The sequence below is a fragment of the Typopeltis vanoorti genome, chromosome 3, assembly GCF_054136105.1.
Source record: "Typopeltis vanoorti isolate ZY-2024b chromosome 3, IOZ_Tvanoo_1.0, whole genome shotgun sequence".
NCBI classification, from domain to species: domain Eukaryota; kingdom Metazoa; phylum Arthropoda; class Arachnida; order Uropygi; family Thelyphonidae; genus Typopeltis; species Typopeltis vanoorti.
In genome coordinates, this window is record NC_143551.1 from 67,886,887 (window position 1) to 67,910,436 (window position 23,550).

At 33.9% G+C, this 23,550-nt stretch overlaps 1 protein-coding gene across 1 annotated transcript in view; it reads left to right on the forward strand.

Moving 5' to 3' along the window:
- The window catches only part of Dp1 (satellite-binding protein 1 Dp1), a 286,820-nt gene that overhangs the window by 145,874 nt on the left and 117,396 nt on the right, over nt 1-23,550 (forward strand). The window contains exons 13-14 of the mRNA XM_090390658.1: nt 13,143-13,274; nt 22,690-22,908. Of these exons, the coding sequence (XP_090246784.1) occupies nt 13,143-13,274; nt 22,690-22,908 (351 nt within the window). The remainder of the gene's footprint in view (nt 1-13,142; nt 13,275-22,689; nt 22,909-23,550) is intronic.

Sequence of the window (23,550 nt, forward strand, 5' to 3'; positions counted from 1 at the left end):
TGATGATGATAATTTAATATAGTTTTTATCCTTCCGCGGGCCGCACAAAAATAACGTTACAGACAGCATTCGGCCTGCTGTTGACTACGTATGCATTAGAGAAAGCAGCTGACACAATGAAAAATGAAAAGGTGGTCCTTGTTGGCGATCTAAATTGCAGAGTAGGAAATGATTGTCAGACATACAAAAATATTTTGGGAAAATTTGGAGAATAGAGCAAAGCTAATAATAATGCAAATACCTGTTGAATTTCTGATCAGGAAATGGACTGGTTATTACTAACGCCATGTTCCAACATAAAAATGTGCACAAATTCACATGGAGAGAAGAAGCAAGGAATAAGAAAAATCTCATTGACCATGTTATTGTTGATAGTGATGTTTTCTCACTGGTGCAGGACACCAGAGTGTACCGAGGATTTGAAATTGGAAGTGATCACTATTTAGTCTTGAGCAAGATAAAATTGAATTTCTTATTGAAAAGAATAACATTTAAGAAAGTTTTAAAGCAAATAAAAGATGAGCAGCTCTCAGATGTGAACTGTAGACTAAAATACACAAAAGATTATTGAAAAAAAAATGAAAGAGTTTGAGAAGTGCAACCAAACCTTGGAGATTCAATGATAAGCCTTGAAGAAAACACTGATTGATTTAGCTAGAGAGGCATGCGGTGAGGTTGTCTGCAAGGATAGAAAACTCTGAACTCCATGGTGGACACAGGAAGTTAAAGAGGCAGTGAAGGAAAAGAAGAATGCATATCAAACGTTCCTAGCAAATAAGTCAGCTTGTGCTCTTAGAGAATACAGAGACAAATGTAAGAAAGCTAAACACTGTGTAAAACCAGCTAAACAAAAGTCACGGGAGAATTTGGCAAGAACATAGAAAATAAATATCAAGAAGGTGACAAAAATATTCTGGAGGTTGTTGTAGAAGCTTAGAAATGGAGGAAAGAGTGCTGTAAAAGGAGTTAGAGGTGAGATGAAAGCAGGAGAAAAAGATATCCTTGAAGTATGAAGTAATTACTTTGAAAAATTGCTAAATGAAACAAGTGGTGATAGCACAGTGGTAAAAAAAACACTCAACAGGCATACAATTAGGAATACATATCCATACTTGAAGTAAAAAAAGCCATCAAAGGCTTGGAATGTGGAAAGGCAACAGGAGTAGATGATATTCAACCAGAAATGCAGTGACTGCATTGCATACTTCAGAAAGCCTGGACAGAATGACAAATTCTCAATGATTTGAGTAGATCTCTCATAGTACCCATATATAAAAAGGAAAATAAAATTGAATGTGGGAGTTAGAGGTATTTCCCTACTGAGTGTTCCTGGTAAGATTTATGCAAGTATACTTGAGAAACGGTTGAGAAGAATTGCGGAAGAAAAGCTTGGTGAAGAACAAGCTGGATTCGGGCCAAATAGAGGCTGTCAGGATCAGATCTTCACTTTACGACAAATAGTCGAGAAAGCATGGGAATATAACAGAGATCTGTATTTAAGTTTTGTCGATTTGGAAAAGGCATGTGATAAGATGCCAAGAGAGAAGCTATTCAATATGGTGTCAATGTTATGTCAAGTTATATGGTGTCAATGGGGCATTATATCAAGCAATACTTAGTCTTTATTTGAGTTGTAAGTCAGCAGTTAGAATTGAAGGAAGTACAGGAAGATGGTTTAATGTTAAATCTGGTGTGAGACAAGGATGCACATTATCTCCTCTGTTATTCATTATCTATATGGATCACATTATGAAGGAAAGTAGTATTAAACATGATATCAAAATTGGAGATGTTAATGTCAGCTCTTTGCTTTATGCAAATGATGTTATACTTCTAAATAAATCTGTTACAAGTCTGAAAGATTCTCTGACTAAATTGAATAGTTGTTTTAATAGATATGGTATGAAGGTCAGCAATAAAAAGACAAAGACAATGAAAATAGGCAGAATCATTGAAGATGTCAACTGTGTTGTGAATGGAGAACCTGTGGAACAAGTGAAACATTTCAGCAACTTGGGCACGATTTTTGCTGAAGATGGTAAATTAAATATATAAATAGACAACAGAATCAGCATAGCTGGTATGGTAGGAAATCAATTGAATAAATTCATATGGAATAAGAGAGAAATTAGTCAGAACACTAAATTGAACACTATACAAGACAGTGTTCAAAACAGTTTTAACTTATTGATCTGAGAACTGAGTCAGAAGTAAAATGCTTGACCAAAGACTAGAGACCGCAGACATGAGAGTCGTGAGAAAGATTAGCGGCATGAACAGATTGTTTCAATGGCAATATCATATTAAAAATGAGAATATTAAAGAACTTGACATTGTCGACATCCAGGAGTGTGTTAGCAGAGCTAATCTCAGGTGGTTTGGTCATTTAAACAGAATAGGAGAAGAAAGATTAGCAAAACAAGTGTTCTCTGCCAGGTTGGCAGCAAAAGGACCCAGAGGAAGACCAAGATATAGGTGGATTGATACAGTACAAAGTGCCTTAGACGATAGAAATATAAGATCTGATAATGTTGGAGTCTTGACAAGTAACAAACTGATTTGGAGGAAAATTGTAGATAGGTAATGATGATTGTAGATAGTAATGATGTAAATTTTTCATGTAGTACTATCATATCCTGTACACCCCTGGAGGGTACATGGCAGGAATTTGGTGATGATGGTATGGTAAGAAGTGCCTTAGAATTTGTTATCTGAACTAAAAATTGTTCTGAAATAGCTAAAATGATTACTAAAATCTAATATCCACTTTGCTTATGTAATAACTAAAATATTTTACTTGCTTTTATTGATGTTCTCCAGTGAAAAGGCAGTTGTTTTCCATATTCCTTCCCTGTTTACTTTGTTTCGATTTTTATTATTGACTGAGAGGTTATGATGCCATTGTATAAGGTCTTGATCAGACCTCATATGGATTGCACAGGTTTGGTTGCTGGGGTCATGGTGACCAGGATATGTTGGAAAGGGTCCAGAGAAGATTCACAAAAGTTATCAGTGTCCTTTGGAATGTTGAGTATAAGGACAGATTGAGAGAATGCAAGTTGCAGGGCCTCATGAAGAGGAGGGATATGATTGAAACATATAAGGTAGTCAGGGTTTGTTATCGGGTCAACATGGAAGAGGCCATTGCTGGAAACTGTATAAGGAGAGGTAGGTGAGCAGAGCTGAATGTGTTGAGTGTAGACACATTGAATCAGTTTAAAGCATGGTTGGATGAGCATTGTGTGCAATAGTGCATACTTCTCATGAGTCTCTCACTCCATGGAGGTCAAATGTTAATAACATATTATTATTAACATATTAAAAATGAGGATATTAGGAAAGAACTGGATATTGTTAGCATCCAGGAATATATTAGCAGAGCTAATCTCAGGTATGGTCACTTAAACAGAATGGGAGAGGAAAGATTAGAAAAACAAGTGTTCTCTGCCAGATTGGCAGCAAAACGACCGAGAGGAAGACCAAGATATAGGTGGACTGATATGGTTAAAAGGTGCCTTAGAAGATGGAAATATAAGAATCTGATAATGTTAGTCTTGACAGGTAACAGATTGATTTGGAGGAAAATTGTAGATGGGAAGTTAGTAATGATGTAAGTTTTTCATGTTGTACTATTATATCCTGTACACCCCTTGAGGGTAAATGTCAAGAGATTGGTGGTGGTGGTGATGGTCAATGTGCTGAAAATTGTAATTTATTTAGGAGTATAAGGTCATACACATAAAGCAAAGAACTGAGATTTATAAAAAATGTTAATGTAACAGTGATGATAAAATAAAAAATGAATAAAAGATGCTCACATGTTTTATAGTTCATAGACCAACATATTAAAGCTTCAAACAAGTAGCCATTTTAATGGAAAAATAAAATGCAAACATACTCTTTAGATTATGTTTGTTAGTAGAATATGTGGGTTCTATTTTAAATTATATGGGTGGAGGAGTGAGGCTATGTCCCTGAAGAAGGCAGAAAAGATTTGGAAGAATTTTACAAAGAACTACATCAGTGTCAAATTCCTGATATGTACCCTTAAGAGGTGTGCAGGATGTTATGATAGTACTACACGAAAAGTTTACATCATTACTAACTTGTCAACAATTTTATTATTATTAAGAGAGACCTCCAGGAAGTCAGGAACTCATCGAGGAAGGCCATACTATTCGCACCAGCTATCATACCTGCTCTTGAATTCATTCACACTACTTGCACACATACAACATCCAATGGCAACCCATTCCAATCACACAACACTCAGAGAGGAAAAATCTAGTTCTCACCCTCTTCTTGACAATATTCCTTCTCAACTTCCAAGGGTGGGGAAAAAAAAGGATGCAATGGCATCCTTTCCCTGCCCTGCATAAAATGAAAAATTCCATCTACTGAAATTCTGTATAACCCTTTCAGAAGTTTGTAAGTCTCAGTCATATCACTCTCTTTCTCCTGTTTGCTAGTGTCTGCAGCCTACAAAATTTTCAGTCTGTCTTCATAATCAATATTCCACAATCCTGGTATCATTTCTGACACTCCTTTGCATCTCTTCACATTATCAGAATCGCAACAGAACCAGGAGAACAGACCTGTGTGCAATATCCAAGTGAGGTCTTACCAAGACCTTGTAAAGAGGCAAAATGACTTATCTTCACATGTCAAGGTTTCTTTCAGTATTGCAATTATTCTCCGTATCATTGATGTACACATTGAATAACAATGGACCAAGGACTGATCCTTGAAGCACACCACTGGTTATTACCTTGAATCTGCAAGATGCAAGGTAATAACCAAGTGGTATATACCCTTAGTATATACCACTTTTTGATATGTCAGTCAGCCATCCTCTTATCCATGCGAAAGTTTTTAACCCATTCCCATATTCTCCAATTTATGCAACAGCATTCCATGCTGTATTCTGTCAAAAGCCTTAGCAAAATCCAAAAGTAGCATGGTGTATCCATTCCCCTTGTCTAACTCAGTGATAACATTATTATATAATGGTAGCAAGTTGCTAAAACATTGCCTTCCCTTAGTAAACCCATGCTGTTCATTGCAAAGTAGAGATTTTCTGTCAATTCACTTCTGAATTCAAGCCCTTACCAACCTTTCCAAAATCTTCACCATCACTCCTGAGATACTGATTGGTCAATAGTTAGATACATCATTCTTTGCATCATCCTTGTGCAATGGGATTACGATGATTACTGAACACACTCTTGTGGAATCTTTCCTGTTCTGAGACTGAAATTATATAACATGGTAAAGGGGAATAGCCAGTTCAGCTGAACACACTTTTAGTATCCATGCTGATATTCCATCAGTTCCTATTGCAGAATCCTTATTCAGTTTGTGCAACAGCTCTAATTCTTCCTCCTCATCCACATGAGTATCATCATATGGTGAAGAGATAGCAGCGAGTTCAATGTTGCATATACCAGGTTGACAGCTTTTAGCAAACTGGCTGCTCACAAACAATCACTTCTGCATCAGTCACCAGCATGCCATCTACATTCAGTAGAGTTATTCTTTCAAATTCATTCTTTGTTTTACTTGCAACATAACAATAGAATTCTTTTCAGTTGTCTGTAACTTGCAGAAGCTAGTTTCTTTTCGTACTCAGACTTAGCTTTCTTTACAACACCTTGACTTTTGGCCTGCTGCACACGATATTCCTTCCACATTATCTTTTTCTTACGAATCTCTTGCTTAATTAGATTAAGCAAGAGATTTCTCTTGCTTATGTGTTTCACTCCTACTGTATTTATTTTTCAAACTCTGGATACACATTCTGATATTGCATCATTCAAGTATTTTTTTAAACACTTCCCACATACTGTCGATTTTTCCTCCAAATTACTCTTATCTGTCAGCATTCTGTCTACTAGGTACTTCTGATTGCATCAATCCATCAAATACTGATGTTTTACTTGTCTTTTTCCTACCATCTTAGCATGAGACTGCTGTTTTGCTAGTCTTTGCTCTTCAGTTCTATTTGGGTGATATATATCTATCCTAGATTAGCTCTACTCACCCAATTCTGAAAGCTAACTCAGTCAAGTTGTTTTCCAATATCTTCATTTTTAATATTTATGCCGTCCGATAGCTGTATACAAGACAGTGTTCAAACCAGTTTTAACTTATGGATCTGAGAAGTAAAACCATTGACCAAAGACTAGAGACTGCAGATATGAGAGTCCTGAGAAAGATTAAGGGCGTGAACAGACGGCATCAATGGCAATATCATGTTAAAAACTAGGATATTAGGAAAGAACTTGGCATTATTAGCATCCAGGAATGTGTTAGCAGAGCTAATCTCAGGTGGTATGGACACTTAAATAGAATGGGAGAGGAAAGATTAACAAACAGGTGTTCTCTGCCAGGTTGGCAGGGAAAAAGACCCAGAGGAAGACCAAGATATAGATGGATTGATATGGTAAAAAGTGCCTTAGAAGATAGAAATATAAGATCTGACAATGTTGAAGCCTTGACAGGTAATATTGATTTGGAGGAAAATTGTGGATAGGAAGTTAGTAATGATGTAAATTTTTCATGTAGCACTATCATATCCTGCACACCCCTTGAGGGTAGATGTCAGGAATTTGATGATGTCATCCAACATGACTTTCTTATCTCTTAACTTTCTTTTCTCAGAAGTCTTATATCTCTGGTCTCCATCTTTGATTAATTTATTTCTTACCCAGCACTCAACTAAGTTAAAAAAAATAAATTGTTGTAACAGCTATTTTAGTGTTTTAACTAATTTCTCTTTTATTACATATAAATTCAGTTGACTCTGCCATACCAGGTTTGATAATTTTGTTTATTTCTTTAATAAATTTAGTTTAATCCTTTATCCAAGTGTGAGCAAACAAAGTTTGCGCCTGAAAATATCTTCAGGGCTGAGGAAAGGTAGTGCAACACAGGCATCTCGGAGCAAAGGTGAACCAAGCTCATCACTCCTATCTCAGTATCTCCCATTATGCAAAACACATCTCTTGCAGATATGTATAATGTTGTGCATTAAGGGAAGGGCCACTACCCAGACCAGTTTCGACCTTTATTGAGGTCTCATCAGTGGGAGCCAGGCCCAGAGGTGGAGATACCAAGGCAGAAGCAATGGAGATGTCATCTTTACCTATAGCAGTTGCCATAAGGTAGCACACCTTTTGGCAACTCCTTTTGGCAACATGACTCTGGATTTAGAGAAAGATGTTGAAAGTTTATTTTGCACTTGGTTAGACTATAATAAATTTAGTTTAATCCTTTATCCAAGTGTAAGCAAACAAAGTTTGCACTTGAAAATATCTTCTGGACTGAGGAAAGGTAGTGCAACATCTTGTTTATTTCTTATTTAATATTCTGTCTGCACTATAAACTATACCCAGATAGCTGAAATATTTTACTTGTTCTACATAGTGTGCCTGTTAAGTAATGAGAAAACAATTATTATATCAAAAAAGAACTATATTTGGAATTGTCAATTACACAGATTCAAAATTCTCCCTCCAACTCCACACAATGTGTACATTTATCATACAGGTGTTCGAAGGAAAGGTGAAAGTCCTGAATGGGACCTTCTTCAGTGTCTGGGTCACACCATGATAGATGTCCTCAATGTGGCTGATGTCATCTCCCTTTCAAGTCATACTTCATCTTTGGGAAGAGGAAAAAATCTGTAGGAGCATGGGTGCATTGTCGTGCAACAGAAACCAATTGTGGTGGAACAGTTCTTTCCTGATACAGCGCATGTAGGCATACAGACATTGCATTACTCCTAAATAATACTGACCATTCACTGTGGTGCCCTCAGGAACGCAGTGGATAATTCCAGCAGCGTCAAAAAAAAAAAAGACCATTTTCATGACACGTGATTTTCGCAACCTGACTTTCTACTTCCTGGGAAAAGATGTTTCATGCCATTCCATGCTCTGGCATTTCAGTTTCTGGATCAAACTGAAAACTCCAACTTTCATTACTGGTGATAATTCTTTGCAACACACCACAATCTTGATCATTTGCATGGATGAAATTTTGACAACATGCAATCTGGTGCTCTCCTTGTTCATGTGTTAACATGTGCAGCACAAACCACGATCTTGTGCAAATTTCTTTCTAAGATTAATCTGGCCATTTCCGTTCCAACACCAAGTTGTATAGCGAGTATAATAAATTTAGTTTAATCCTTTATCCAAGTGTGAGCAAACAAAGTTTGCGCCTGAAAGTATCTTCAGGACTGGGGTAAGGTGGTGCAACACCAGGGCGGCTCCTTGCAAAGGTGGAGCAAGCTACTAACACTCCTATCTCAGTAAACTTTCAACATGTATAGCGAGTTGTCACAATTCTTTGCTTTATGATGCAACTTCTGACACGTTCCACTCTCTCACACACACACTTACTTCAATGGTTGCCACACAAAAACTGCTGCATCATCTGACTCGAAAGTTGCACTTTCAATTACAATATACTCTAGCGGTCAAAACTATAAACACAATTGTTACTTTTATTCAACGGGCTGTCCTTAAAAAAATCGCTCTCATTACTTAACGGCATACTGTGTATAGGTTCTCCACCAGAATGCAGTTTGATATTTTCAATTTTTCTGCATGTTTTCATGGTGTTTGCCTTTTTTATTGTTGATTTTCATATCAACTTTATTATAGCACTTATTCATTTTAGGTAGGGAATCCTGTAGTTAGTACTGGATTTATTTAAGAGTATAATGTTATCTGCATGAAGTGAAAAACTTATTTGAATATCTGCAATTTTGGTGTGTTAGGCCTAATGCCCCTTTCCTGCATAATACGCTCTATATAGATGATAAAAACAGCAGGTAATGGGTACCCTTCTTTCATATCTCATTGAACAACAAACCAATTTTCTGTACCTCCTTAATTCTAATTACTGCCTTACAACTGATACTGTTGCTTGATATAATGTTCTATTTATACCATATAACTGTAGTGTTTTAAAGAGTTGGCATAGTTTTTTAGATCTACAAAACTTAGAGATCCTTGTTGTTGTTATTATATGGATATCTTTATGGAGTCAGAAAACTTATAGTGGAAGACCCATCCTAACCTTTATATTCATGGTACCTATCACGCCTCTCCATAACTAATTCTGGCAATTCATTCCATCATTCACTACACTCCATGCAAAAATCTCATTCACACACCCTTGACTAACTTCACTCTTACACAACTCCCAGGGGTGACCCCTGTTTTTTTTTCTTCTCTTTCTCTCTCTATTCATCACGTATTGAACTTTCTTCTTTGTGTCAGTCTTATAGAACCCCCTCCTCTGCACTATAAACTATACCCAGATAGCTGAAATATTTTACTTGTTCTACAAGTAAAATATTTCAGTAAAATATTGAAGTTTCTATCATGTCTCCTATTTTCTAGCTATTAACTAAACTTTGCAACATACACCTTCAACCCATCCTCATAGGAAGCATTTCACAGACTGTCACCAGCTTTGTCACTCATTTCTGAATCCTCTCCATCACCACTTGATACCCAAGAAACCCTGATGACCAAATCTGTGCACAGTCAAGACGCAACCAAATCATATCCTTATAAAGAGAGATAATAACTTATTATCTTTACTTGTGTATTTTTCAAAATCCAAGTAATCCTTTGAGCTATTTTATTGCAACTTTTGCAGTATGTTCTCTAAACTTCAACTTTCTGTTCACAATTATCCCCAAGTTCTTTGATTCATGGATTTCCTGCAATCCAGTACCATCAATGCAATATTTTTAACCCAAAGTACATAACCTTACATTTTGCATTAAATTGACAACCTGTATCCTTTACTCACAATGCCAATTTATTTAAATCATCAAGCAGGATATCTACATCACCTTTATCAACTATTGCCCTCTTGTCATCAATTGTTTCACATCATCAAACAAATGAATATCCCTTCCTTAAATCTTTCCCTATAATCATTCATATACAAAGTGGCCTAGTTCAGAGCCCTGAGACATTCCATTATATGCTACTCTCTGGCATTTGTCTTATCTTCCCCCTCTCATCCATGCTACCAACTTTATATCCATTCGCATTTGCTCCACCTTTTGTAATACTTTTCCAGACAGTATTCTGTCAAATGACTTTTCAAGGTCTAGCAGTGTCACAGTATAGCCAGTTCCCTTATCTAATCCCATTTTCATTTTATTATGAAATGTGAGTAAATTATTAAGATAGGATCTACCATTTGCAAAGCCATGCTGTGCCCACTCTAGAGTGTTGTATTCCTATCCACCCACTGCTGGATTTTACCTGTAACCAACTTTTCCAATACTTTAATCACCATTCCTGAGATGATTGGTCTGTTAATTTGCTAGTTCTGTCTTGGAACCACCTTTATATAATGGAACTATCTTGCCTTCCACTCCCTTGGAACTTTGCCAGAACCGTGCCTTGTTATATTTCCATGATTTTCAACCCTTCAAGTGAAAATTTTAACTTGCCAACTTGTATTTGGCCTAAACTCAGCTTGTTTTTCTCAAAGTTTCCCTTCGAGAATTTTTCTTATCCTATTTTTAAAATATACTTGTATAAATCTTACCTGGAACACTCAGCAAGGAAATTCCTCAGTAATTCTTTCTCTCATTCACTTTCCTTTTTGCTTATTCTCCAATCATCTGGAATTGAGTCTTCTGACCATACCATCTGGATTTTACAATCCAACAACTGTGACACTTTTATATTTTTATATTTCAGCATTTTTGGGTTGAATATCTCTATTTCAGCTGCCTTATCACATCTGAAGTTTTTGATGGCTTTTCTACCTCTAGCATTGATATGTACTTCTGACTGCATTCTGTTGAATATTTTCTACCACTATTCTATCATTTCTTTTAACAATCTCTCAAAGTAATTACTCCAGACATATAGAATATCTTAAATTTTCATGTCACCTTTGTCTCTGATTCCTTTTACAGTACTTTTTCTCCATGTTTAGAATTTTAAATGGCTCTCAAAACATTTTGATTCATTTGTAATATTTATCTTCTATATTGTTACTAAAGCCCTCTCATGATTTGTTTAGCTCCTTTTAAGCAATTCTTTCTTTCTTGCACTTTTTTCCTGAGCACGTACTGATTTGTTAGAAACTTTCAACCTGCTTTCTTTTCTCTGACTGCTTCTTTAACTTATTGACTACACTTTTGTTGGAACACTGTCTTGTTTTCAACTGAGTTTGTCTTTTAACTTATTTCTTTCTTATTCCATATATATTTATTTGATTTTTATATTTTAATTTTATTTATTTATTTTTGTTCATTTTCCTGCCAAAACTTTTAACGAGAATTAAAAATGATATCAGAATGTGAATGAACGTAAATGCACAAAACCTGCTTTCTATTTTATAAAATTACTTTGAAATATTTCATTACATTGTCTTGATTGGCTTATGGAAGTGGCAAGATGTACCTTCTTGGAAACTGCATATGTTTTTTCAGACAAACCAGTGAAAAAAATGTGCAATTTACACAAATACACAGGTCTTATAGCTGTAATTACTTCACCTGTAATTCTAAATAACAAGAAACTGACATTGAATAAAGTTTGCTGATCTTTGCATGCAGTTGACTTTTACATGTACATGCAGATAGGATTGATCATAATCAAATTCCTTATACCTATCCTCATGGAATTGACAGAATATTATGATAGCACTATATAAAAACTTGAGGTTATTACTAACTTGCTCTTAACAAGTTTACCTCCAAATAAATATGTTGTCAGAACTTCAGTACTGTTTTTGTATTAAGGCTTAAGTGCTGGGAGGATACCATATTGGAAGTTTATTTGGAAATTCTCCTTCATATGTACAGAAAACCCACTCATACAGGCAAATACATTCACAGACTTTCCCAACCACTGTCCCCTCTTAGTAATATGGTATCATTAAAACTCTTACGAGTGAAGCCTGCAATCTTTGTTCCAGTGGAACCTCACTTTCAACAGAACTCAATTATATACACAACACAATATCCAATGGTGGTAGTTCCTACAGAATTGAAAAAATAATCAATCTCCCCCCCTCCCCCACTCTTCAGAAGTATTTTAGGAATGCTATTACCATTATATCTGGGATACTGAAAACATAACCAGGTACTTCACACAACCTCTGCAGAGCTTTTAACCCCCCCCCCCCCCACACACACTTGAAACTTGCTATCCTTATCCATTCCACTAAAGATCAATTCCTGGAGTATATGGAGTTTGCTGTTCCTGCAAATTGGCATACTTTGGATAGACAGATCAGCTACTATCAGCAGTCACAACTCTTGTCAGTCTGATCTTGCAGACTCATAGGATCTTCTGGGGGGGGTGGGGAGAATAAAAATGCCATGCTTTATCATAGTAAATTTAGAAGAGACAGACAATTTTTAGAATCTGCAGCTGCCCTCAGAAATCAACTGAATTTAAATAAATATAGATGCAAGAAACTTCCCAAAATTTTGGAAACGTCAATCCTCGGATCCCAATTTACAACTTAGACCTTTTACAAATGCCCACAAAGAGCACCTCAGCTAAGTAGAACTTTAGCATTATATCCACATGTATCATTTAATATTGTGTGTGTTACAAGTGTTAGTTTGTACCTCCCTGAAATGTCTCGGTGTTTGAGGTGAAACATTGAAAGAATTAAAATAGTTTTTAATCTTTTCCAATTCTGTTAATACTTCATTAAACCTCTAGTATTGTCAGATGTTATATTACAGTCTTCTAAGGCACTTCTTGCTGCATTTAATCTATCTTGATCTTCTTTTTGGTCTTTTTATTGACATTAAAGCACCAAACACCTGTTTTGTTAATCTTTTCTCTCCCATTTTGTTTAAGTGACCATACCACATAAGATTAGAACTGCTCACATATTCCTGAATGCTAATGTTATCAAGTTCTTTTCTAAAATCCATATTCTTAATATGATGTCACCTGTTCACTCCCATCTTTGATCAGTTTTATTTTTATTTTTAGCCCAGCTTTCAGGTCGATAAGTTAAAATTGGTTTGAACACTGTCTTGTATAATACTGGGGGGGGGGGGGGGGGGTGTCTGAAAACTGTTTCCTATTTTCTAATTATATTTCTAAATCAAATTTTTGTTTTTATTACAGATTAGAGATGAAACCAATACTAAAATAGATCTTCCTGCAGAGGGTAGTGATTCTGATGTGATTGTAATTGTTGGGAAAAAGGAAAATATTCTTGCTGCTAAAGAACGTATTTTAGAAATTCAGAATGAGCTGGTAAGTTTAATTTAGAATTAAAAGGTTTTATTTAAAGAAAAGCTAAACTTTTCTAGTTTGACAGGAAATGATCCAATCCAGAGATTTTCATCCAGACTACATTTGTAATCGATTGTAACTCAATGATTATTTGCTTTGAATGGAGAGTTAGAAAATATTATTTATTCATTTGTGGCAGAGCATATATATTTGAGCACACTCTCTTTATTTTTCAAATCAACTCCAGCAATTTGCATTTCAAATCATTTAGAAGACATAGTGAGCCATAAATTTATCTGGTTCAGTTGTGCTGAATATTAGACTATTATTTCTATATCAAATGGACTGTTGTGGAAATTTCTACTATTGTCAGGACTCCACAATTATACTCTTCCACTTGCCTGTGGCAAGTAGGTTTTGCCAAATGACAAGTAACTGGATTGGACAAAATAGCATTTTTTTTTTTTAATAACAAAAAAAAAAAACTTTTTGAATAAAATCATTAAATTTAAGAAAACAGAGAAGAATATGTGTAATATAAAGAACCATTATAGTAACAGAAGTTAATTGGGTAAATTACATTTTCCATAAAATTAATGTTGTTTTTACTGTTCTACCTATTCTGTCTTTAAATAGTTTTTACACAAAGGAAATTATCCAACCTTGATACAGCACCTCTAATCACTTTATGCAACTTCTATCAAGGGATATATTGTTAAAAAAATGGGGGGGGGGATTTGGAGTGAACAGGGTTTTGCATAATTTATCAAGCTTTTGATATTATCAACATGCACTCCTTCAAGGAGTCGAGGAATAATTGAGAGAGGCCACATATTATCTGCACCAGCAGTCATACCTTTCTTGAATTCATTCAGACCATCAGCAAAGGCATTCCATTCCATTTTTTCACTTGGTTAGACTATAAATTATATATTTAGTTTAATCCAAATGTATGCAAACAAAGTTTGTGCCTGAAGTATCTTCAGGACTGGGACAACTTGTGGCAAAGGTGGACTTACTTCTCATCATTTGCCTTAGTATCCTATAATGCAAAGCACATCTCCTTGCAGACATGTATAATGCTATGCATTATGGGAAGGGTCACTACCCAAACCAGTTTCTACCTTTATTGAGGTCTCTTCAGTGGGAGCCAAACCCAGAGGTGATACCAAGGTTGAAGCAATGCAGAAGTCATATTTCCATATACGAGTTGCCAAAAGGTGTCACAATTTTGCCACGAGTTTCTCCAGTCCTGAAGATACTTCAGGCACAAACTTTATTTGCTTACACTTTGATAAAGGATCAAACTAAATATATAATTTATAGGTATAGTTTTTGGGGAAAATTCCCATGCTGCTACTCTTGAACACTATTATTATAATAATTACGGCTATTATAGCCTGTTTTTGTTTAGGAGTGTCCCTTATTTTAAATACATTGGCTATAATTACTCAAAAAGAGGTATATATATTTTAGGGCATTATGGGATTATTCTAGCATAATTCCATCAATATAATATGACATTTGACCTTTCATTATGCCAAAGTGTGCATAGCTTTACATTTACTAACATTAAACTGACAGCCATTTGTACATGCAATTCCATCAAATTATTTTGCAAGTGCTGCATTCCTGATTATCCTTTCTTTCCTATTTTTGCATCATCAGCAAACTGCTGTATGTCACCTGTCAAATACTTCCCAATATCATGGATATAAGGAGTGAATAGCAGTTAACTAAGAACTGATCTCTGTGGTACACCATGTTACCTTAAATCATGCAGTCAGCCATCCTCATATCCATGCTAATATTTTATAATCCAATTACATATTTTCTAATTTATGCAGCAGTTCTTTCCTCAGACTCACTCCATGCATTTAGAAACTTGCATTCATTCCTTCTGCTCAGTCCTGTGCATCTAAATCATTAGTCCTTAATTCATTTCTGTGATGGCATTATTATCAAGGTAACATGCTAATGATTTTCACTTTCTCACTCTTCACTTGTTTTTTCTTCCAACAATCCTTTCATATGGAAAATATTAGAATTAAATATTTTATTTAATAAATATTAAATAAATATTTAAATAAATAAAACAACTAGAATTTCTAATTAAAACAAATTCCAACTAAAATCATTTGTTTGTTATATTTTAGATTTTTGCTCCAGGAAAACTACAAGTAATAAATTAGTCATCAATGGCATGTTTTATGATGGAATCACTATACTAAATAATATCCTTCACTTTATAATGGATTTCACCTACCTGATTTTCATTATGCAATATCTTACCTAATTTCCTGGTTTGTTTCTCACATTGCTGCTTAACTTTTCTGCTTTACCTTTTGTAATTCCTGTGTCTGTCTAATAATCTGTTCTTTTAGCTGTAATTTCAGAAGTTAATTCATTTTCAATTTCCTGAAGTTTCTCTTCATCAGGACAAACCTTCTTTCTTAATATCACTTTTCTTGTTCATGTTCCATTTTGTTTCCTCCTGATTCTTGTATAATTTTGGCAACATTTCATGACACTGTTTCATATCACAATATCTCAAAAAAAAAAAAGTTATGAGAATACTATAAAAATGAGAAAATCACCGCTAATATACTATAAGACATTAATTTTCTAAGAAAAAACACAAAAAAGATTTTAAAAAAAATCCCCTATTTTACATGAGTGCTAAATAAACCAACCACTCACAATAGCCTCAAATGAAAGCTATAAAACTATTATTTTATCTACAGCAACATACAAAGTGATGACATTGAGACTCGATGGAAAGAAATAAAATGCATAAGAAAAATAACTAGGACTCATTAATTAAAATATATCAAACAAATGAGCAATTTAAAAATGAACTAAATTTCAGACAATTTATCACAAATATAAGTTTTAAAAGAGGTATACTGTGAGTAGACATATCGATACAAAATTAATAACGGAAAAAACTCGCGTACAAAGATTATTTAATAGTATAATTTTCGCCTGTGTGTCACAGGCATCTTCAAGTATATTAAGCTCAAATTAAACAATAACTGACAATTTTTTAGGAAATTTATTGACCTTTTTTAGTTATCTTACACCAGCTACTTAGGTGGCGCTTTTTTGGAATTGTCAGTTATTATTTAATTTGAGCTTAATGTACTGAAGGCGAAAATTATACTATTAAATAATCTTTGTACGCGAGTTTTTTCCGTTATTAATTTTGTATCAATATCACAGATATAATTCTTAATTTTAATAATGAAATACCATTAGTTGGCTTAATCAAAAGAATTCTAAAAATGGAGGGAAACTCGCTTAAAATTCCATTACTGTAGAATAAGGTTAGGAAGAAATAGAGAAATTTTTCAAGGCTGACACAATGAAAAAGGAAAAATTGCTTTTTGTTGGAGATCAAAACAGCAGAGTAAAAATGCTTTGGTAAAATTTGGAGAAAAGATCAAAGCTAATAATAATGGTAAGTGCCTGCTGGATTTCTGTTCAGGACATGGATTAGTTATTACTAACACTATGTTCCAACATAAAAATGTGTGCAAATTCACATAGAGACGAGATGCCTGCAATAAGAAAAGCGTTATTGACTATGTTGTAATTGATAATGATGTTTTCCCACTGGTTCAGAACACAAAGGGAGGATTTGAAATAGGCAGTGATCACTATTTAGTTTTGAGCAGGATAAAATTGAATTTCATATTGAAAAGAAGAGTGTGCATAAGAAAGTTTTAAAATGAATCAAAGTTAAGCTTTGAGAAGTGAACTGTAGACTCGCATACATAAACATCATTCAAGAAAAAAATGAAAGAGTTTGAAAACAAGAACCAAAACCTTGGAGATTAAATGCAAACCCTGAAGAAAACATTAGTTCAGCCAGAGAGGCATATGGTGAGGTTATTACAAGGATAGAAAAATCAGAACTCCATGGTGGACTCGGAAAGTTAAACAGGCAGATAACCTCGATAAGGATATTCTTCTTTTCTATGAAAAGAAAAAAGCATATCAAAAGTTTCTGGCATGTAAGTCAGCTTGTGTGTTCTTACAGAATACATAGAAATATGTAAAACAGCTTAAAGAAATCTTGGGAAGACTTTGCTAAGAACATAGAAAACAAATATCAGGAAGGTGGCAAAATATGCTGGAGGATATTGAAAAAACTAAGAAATGGAGTTAAGTGTACTGTAAAAGAAATCAGAGATGATAAAGATGATATGAGAACTGAAGATGAAGATATTCTAAATGTCGGGGGGTAATTACTGTGGAAGATTGCTAAATGAAACGAGCATTGTCAACATGATGGTAGAAAACACTCAACAGGATTTTGTACATATCCATACCTGTACAAAAACCTGAAATGCGGGAAGACACTGGAGTAGATAATATTTGACCAGAAATGCTTAAATATGGCGGTGTATTTGAGCATATATATGAGGTATAATGTTACATAATCCAGAATTCATGCTGAGAAGGTTGAATGAGCTCTCATGAACTGAATAGAGCTGCATAGTACCCATTTATAAAAAGGAAATAAAAACAATGCAAAAATTACAGAAGAATCTTCTCGTTGAATGTATCAGGTAACAAATTTCAGCAGCTAAGAAACACTGAAAGAGAAATTTGAAGACCAATCTGGATTCAGTCCAAATAGAGGTTGCTAGTATCAAATTTTCACTTTAAGGCATAATTGCAAAATCATGGAAATATTACAAGCATCTTATTTGATTTTTTTTTTTAAAGATTTGGAAAACACGTATGACAAAGTGCTAAGAGAAAAGCTGTTATATTGGGACATTTATATCTGACTGTTGTATATTTGACTTGTAAGTCAGCATTAAAGTCAGCATCACCTGTAATTACTTAGAATTAAAGTAATTACAGGTGGTTTGATGATAAATCAAACATGAGATAAAGGGTACTCACTATTTCTCCTGTTATTCAGCATTTTTATGGATTACATTATGAAATGGCAATGAGCCCGATATTAAAATTAAAACTTCTTACTCTTACAAATAAATCTAGTACAAGTTTGCAAGATTCCCTAACTGCTGTAATAAATTTCATATGAAAATCAGCAATAAAAAGACTGAAAATAGGCAGGAACATTGAAGCCATGAACTGCATCCTGAATGGGGAATCTATAGAATAAGTAAAACATTTCAGCTATTTAGGCACAATATTTAGAAGATTTCCTATAGTGGAAATCAACTGAATAAATTTATATGGAATAAGACAGAAATTAAGAACATTGAACCAGCTATATGCAAAACAAGTGTTCAAACTATAATTTAAACTTCTGAGAGCTGAGTTAGAAATAACACTTGATCAAAGACTGGAGACTAGAGATATTGTGAGAATTCTGGAAAAAAAAAAATTGAGGAATGAACAAAGAGCATCAATGGTAGAATAATTAAAAATGAGGATAATGGAAGGAATTTGGCATTGTTAACATTCAGAAATGTGTGAGCAGCTAATCCAATGTGATGTGGTCACTTAAAGAGAATGGGAGAGTGTTTAGAGATTAAAGATTGTCTCTATAAAGGTTGTTTTTATACTCCAGTTTATTACACAGTGGTTCAATTCTGATCGGTGCAATGACTTTTAATTGTTTCTTTTAGAATCCGGAAAATCACTGACTCAAGACCAAATACATATACAGATTAAAAAAAACTAAAATAATATATACACTTTAAATAAAATTACATAACTACAAAATACTGGATCCAAGGCCTTCTAAAATAAATCTACACTTTGGAGATTTTCTTATCCAAAAATATTAAAATTGCCCATTCTCTGACTCATTCTATTGCCGGATTGTTTAATATATACTTAATCACATCTACCAGACTAAACACCTTTTTCACAACAAAAATGTTCATAGTCAGTTTCTTTGTTAGGGCCTTTTTACGAAAATATAAAATTGTCTTCTTTTTCCATAGGATCCTTTCTTATCATCCTTGTATAGCACACAATATTATTCCTTCTGTCTCTGAAGTATAAATGCTAAGAATTCACTGAATTATAAATACAGGAAAACCTCGCTAAATGCGAATTCGATATATGTGATAATCAGGTAGTGCAATTGAGTGAAATGACACCATTTCCCACTTTAGGCAAGTGATTAATCAGTTAACGCGATTTTTTCATGTTATGTGAAATTTCACATTACGCAAATTTTTTTGTCACCAATATGCAGCAAGTGGTGGCATTTGTCACTATAGCAGACAGTGGCAGTGTTGCAGGCAGTGGCCTGTGAGACTCAGCAGTTGACTCAAAGTTTTCATCACAAGTGCACATGCAAACACTATTCTCTTGCTCAATCACTTTTCCTTCATTTTGCTTTAATTTAGATACCTGTAAGGCTTCTAAGGATACTAGTTGCTACTGCTTCTTTAAGCATGCAGATCACCCAAAATAGAAGACATTTATTGATCGAGATGAAGCTTCTGTCACTCTGGATTGACGATTGTTACCAAAAAGTATTCCTCTTAGTACAGGAAATATTCAGGCAAAAGCTCTCAATATTTTTATGAGTTTCGGATGGTTTATGGTTTGGCCGTTTTAAAAATCGAGCTGGACTGCATAATGCAAGAAATTCTGGAAAATCTGCTAATGCTGATAAAGATTCTGCAGCCAAGTTTCCTAAAGAATTGCAAAGGATAATTCAGGAAGATGATTATGACGATCACAAATATTCAATGTCGATGAAATTGATCTGTTTTGGATGCGTATGCCAACAAAAACTTTCCTAGCTAAAAGCCGAAGCATCTCAACCAGGATACAAAGTGTCTAAAGATCATCTTACACTTTTATTAGGAGGCAATGCAAGGCAACTTTAAACTCGAGCCTATGTTAGTTTATTGTGCGCAAAATCCAAGGTCTAAAATTATTGAAGATATTAGCACAATTGGAAAAGAACCTGAGTTTAATGTACCGCCATATAATGAAGATGTGAGAAACTTAATCCATTCCCATTCAGAACAGTTAAGCAAGAATGATCTCCTTTAACTAGAAGAAATTAAGCAATTGATTTTTATTAACTTTGATGATTTTATCCTCTAATATAGCTTATACTGTAATTTTTTTGTTCTTTTTTCAAATTTGCGCTAACTGATGGATGAATTATAATTATTCCTATTGTTTATTGTATTCGCTTAATGTGATTTTGCTTAGCACGCATTAATTGATGGATTAATTAATTGCGTTAAGCAAGGTTTTCCTGTACTCTTACCTACTGCAGTTCAGTTTGACGCACAATTTACTAATTTTTGTACCGGAGGTGGGGGGGAGAGTTTCTTCTACTATTTTATAAACAACATATCTAAGTTAAGCTAATTCTGTCGCCTTTTCCAGAAGAAATAACAAATAGATCCGGTGCCCTTAAGACAGATGAAACTTTCCAATCAGCATTTCCTCAAACATTCAATTAGAACATTGACTGTAATATCTTCTTTTATTTACTAAATACTTGTTGACAGTCTCAACTCCTCCAATTTATAGACTCAGTTCTACAATTCCTTTTTGGAACCTTCTATTAATATTCTTCCAACTTTCAGTAAAAAGTTAAACTTCCTAAGAACAAAATTTCTCCGGTCTGTGTTCTTAAACTTTCATTAGCTCTCTTGTTTTCTTCATTACTTTAATACCGAACTCTCTCTCTGTCAGCTGTCAGTCACTTATCAAACTGCTCGGCGAGCATGTGCACTCCATTTGAGTGGCAAGCAAGAAGTTATGTATAATGGCTGACGTGTTGTCTCCATTAGCGACAAGAGAATGCCTTTTCAAAACATCGCACTTAATTTTAAATTACAATAATAAATTTGAAAGTAACACAACTATCAAAATCTGTTCGATACATGAATTTTTCAAATGCTTTACATTTCATTTTGACAATAATAATAACAATAATAATAATATCAATAACAGGCACAAACTAACATAAACAATTTGTAAAAATATTCATAATTTTGGCATTGTTAGCATTCAGGAATGTGTGAGCAACTAATCCAATGTGATGTGGTCACTTAAAGAGAATGGGAGAGGAAAGGTTAGCAAAATAAGTGATTTTTGCCAGATGGCAGGATAAATATCCAGAGGAAGACTAAGGTATAGGTGGATTGAAACAGTAAGAAGTGTCTTAGAAGACCAAAGTATATGATTTGAAGACATTGGAATTAAAAAAAAATTAGAAATTAAGATGCTATGAATAAGTAATTATAGACTATAAAAATAAATGTAAGAACTGTATTTTGCCTTTTACGATCAATAATATGTATCAGTAATGATTTAACTGATAAAAACCAGCTACCCCACTCATGAAAAATAATTCATGAATGGTGGAGCTTATTCACATTTGACAGATTGCTGGATCTCCTCTATCTCACTCTTTTTCTTTTGATTCTTGAATGGGGATAACCAAATTTTCAGCTTCAGTACTCATTTCTAACAATGCAGTCCAAAATCTGTGTTGTACCTCACTTCTGAGATTTCTGAATCTAATTTTTTTTCTAGATCTTTGTGATCCTTTCCACTTTCTTGCCTTGTTTTCTAGCATTTATCTGACCGCATTGGAAACTCAGTTTGCCTTTCTGATACTTGAAGGATAATTGAGGTACAGTTAGTTAGTTACTATATCAGAAGTTGGTTGACATGTAAAGGGTCATATAAATGCTGGATTACTGTATTTTATTATCTAATTTAATAAACTAAATAGATATAACTAATATTAAATGTTATATCTATTTAATAAATTTAATCATTAATCTTCAGTGGGTCTTGATAATTGGCTTTTGGTTTTGTTATGTCATTATCTGTTTGATTTTAATTCTTGCAAATCTAATCATATAACTGTTTGTGTTTATTATGATTTTTAGCATCTGACTATATCAACAGTGAAATGAACTGTTTTCTCAAAAAATGTCCATCTAATACAGAAATAGTTGTTTAGTGTTCTGCACAAGTGAAGCATAGGATAAAGAATGAAATAAGAACACCAAACTGTTTTTTTATGTGAATCCCACCCATGAAAGTTGTAAATGTATTGTGCAATAGTATTAGTACTCTGGGATTTCATTATCCATAAGCCTTATTTTTGATTTCAAACATAATACTTTTTCAAGTGATTTCAGGCCTCACAGACTATGGGTTCAGATCCCAAGTTATGGTGTAAGAGATGACTTATTTTCTAAATAATTTGAACTGTGATTTGTAAAGAGATTGATTTGAAATAAAGGAATGGGGAGGGATTTGGCCAAATAGTTAGGGTTTGCCTTAAAGAAATATAAGACATATCCAAACAACACATGCTATTTGTCCAGAAATAATGTAAATTATCATTCATTTTTCAAGATATATGTATATTTTTAATTCTAAATATTAAATTTCTTTATCAATACTCACACAAGTAAATGAATGAATTATAAAATACTTCTGATTTTTATAGGAAAATATTATTCAGGTTGATATAATTATCCCAGCCACATTTCACAATTACATTATTGGAGCTAAAGGCAGGCTAATACATTCCATCATGCAGGAATGTGGAGGTGTTACTATACAAGTTCCAAAAGAAGGATCTGGAAGTGATAAAGTAACTATTCGAGGTATTAAAGAGGATGTTATCAAGGCCAAGAAACAGCTTTTGGAATTGGTAAATGAAAAAGTAAGTTTTCATTGTTTTGTGGATGGAAATGGCAGCTTATAGTTAATCAGTTTAACTGATTAAACAGATTGCAAAAACTATTAAAATGACTAGAAAATTAATGAGTGATTCACTTTTAATTTTAAAACAATAAATAAATTCATTTAGATATTGAGCAGAAATATTAAACATCATCCTTAAGTATTATTTCTTGATATATAATCCTCAGGAGATGTACTAGATACTATAATTCAAATAAAGATTTCATTACGATTTTGCATTGATGTCATCTGTTTACTCTCCTGATGGTCTTCAGATTTTTCATATCACCGGTTACCTTTAGGAAACTTATTTCTAATAAAGCTCTTAGATCCATATGTTAAAACTTGTTTTATCATATGGATTTTTAAGTTTTCTATACTATTGGTTTAGTGCTTTGGTTGATTTCATTTTCTTATTCCATGCAAATTAATTCAGCTAGCTCTCCATTGTACTAGCTTCTCTTATATCAATGTCAATAATTTAATCTATTCAATGAGAGTAGATTAAACACTGTTTAATCTACTCTTATTAAAATTTTGCCTTAGAACTAAAATATGCTTTCTTTTTTTATTTTTTATTCTCTGTGAAGAACACAATTGATTTTTCCTCCTTTTCTATAGC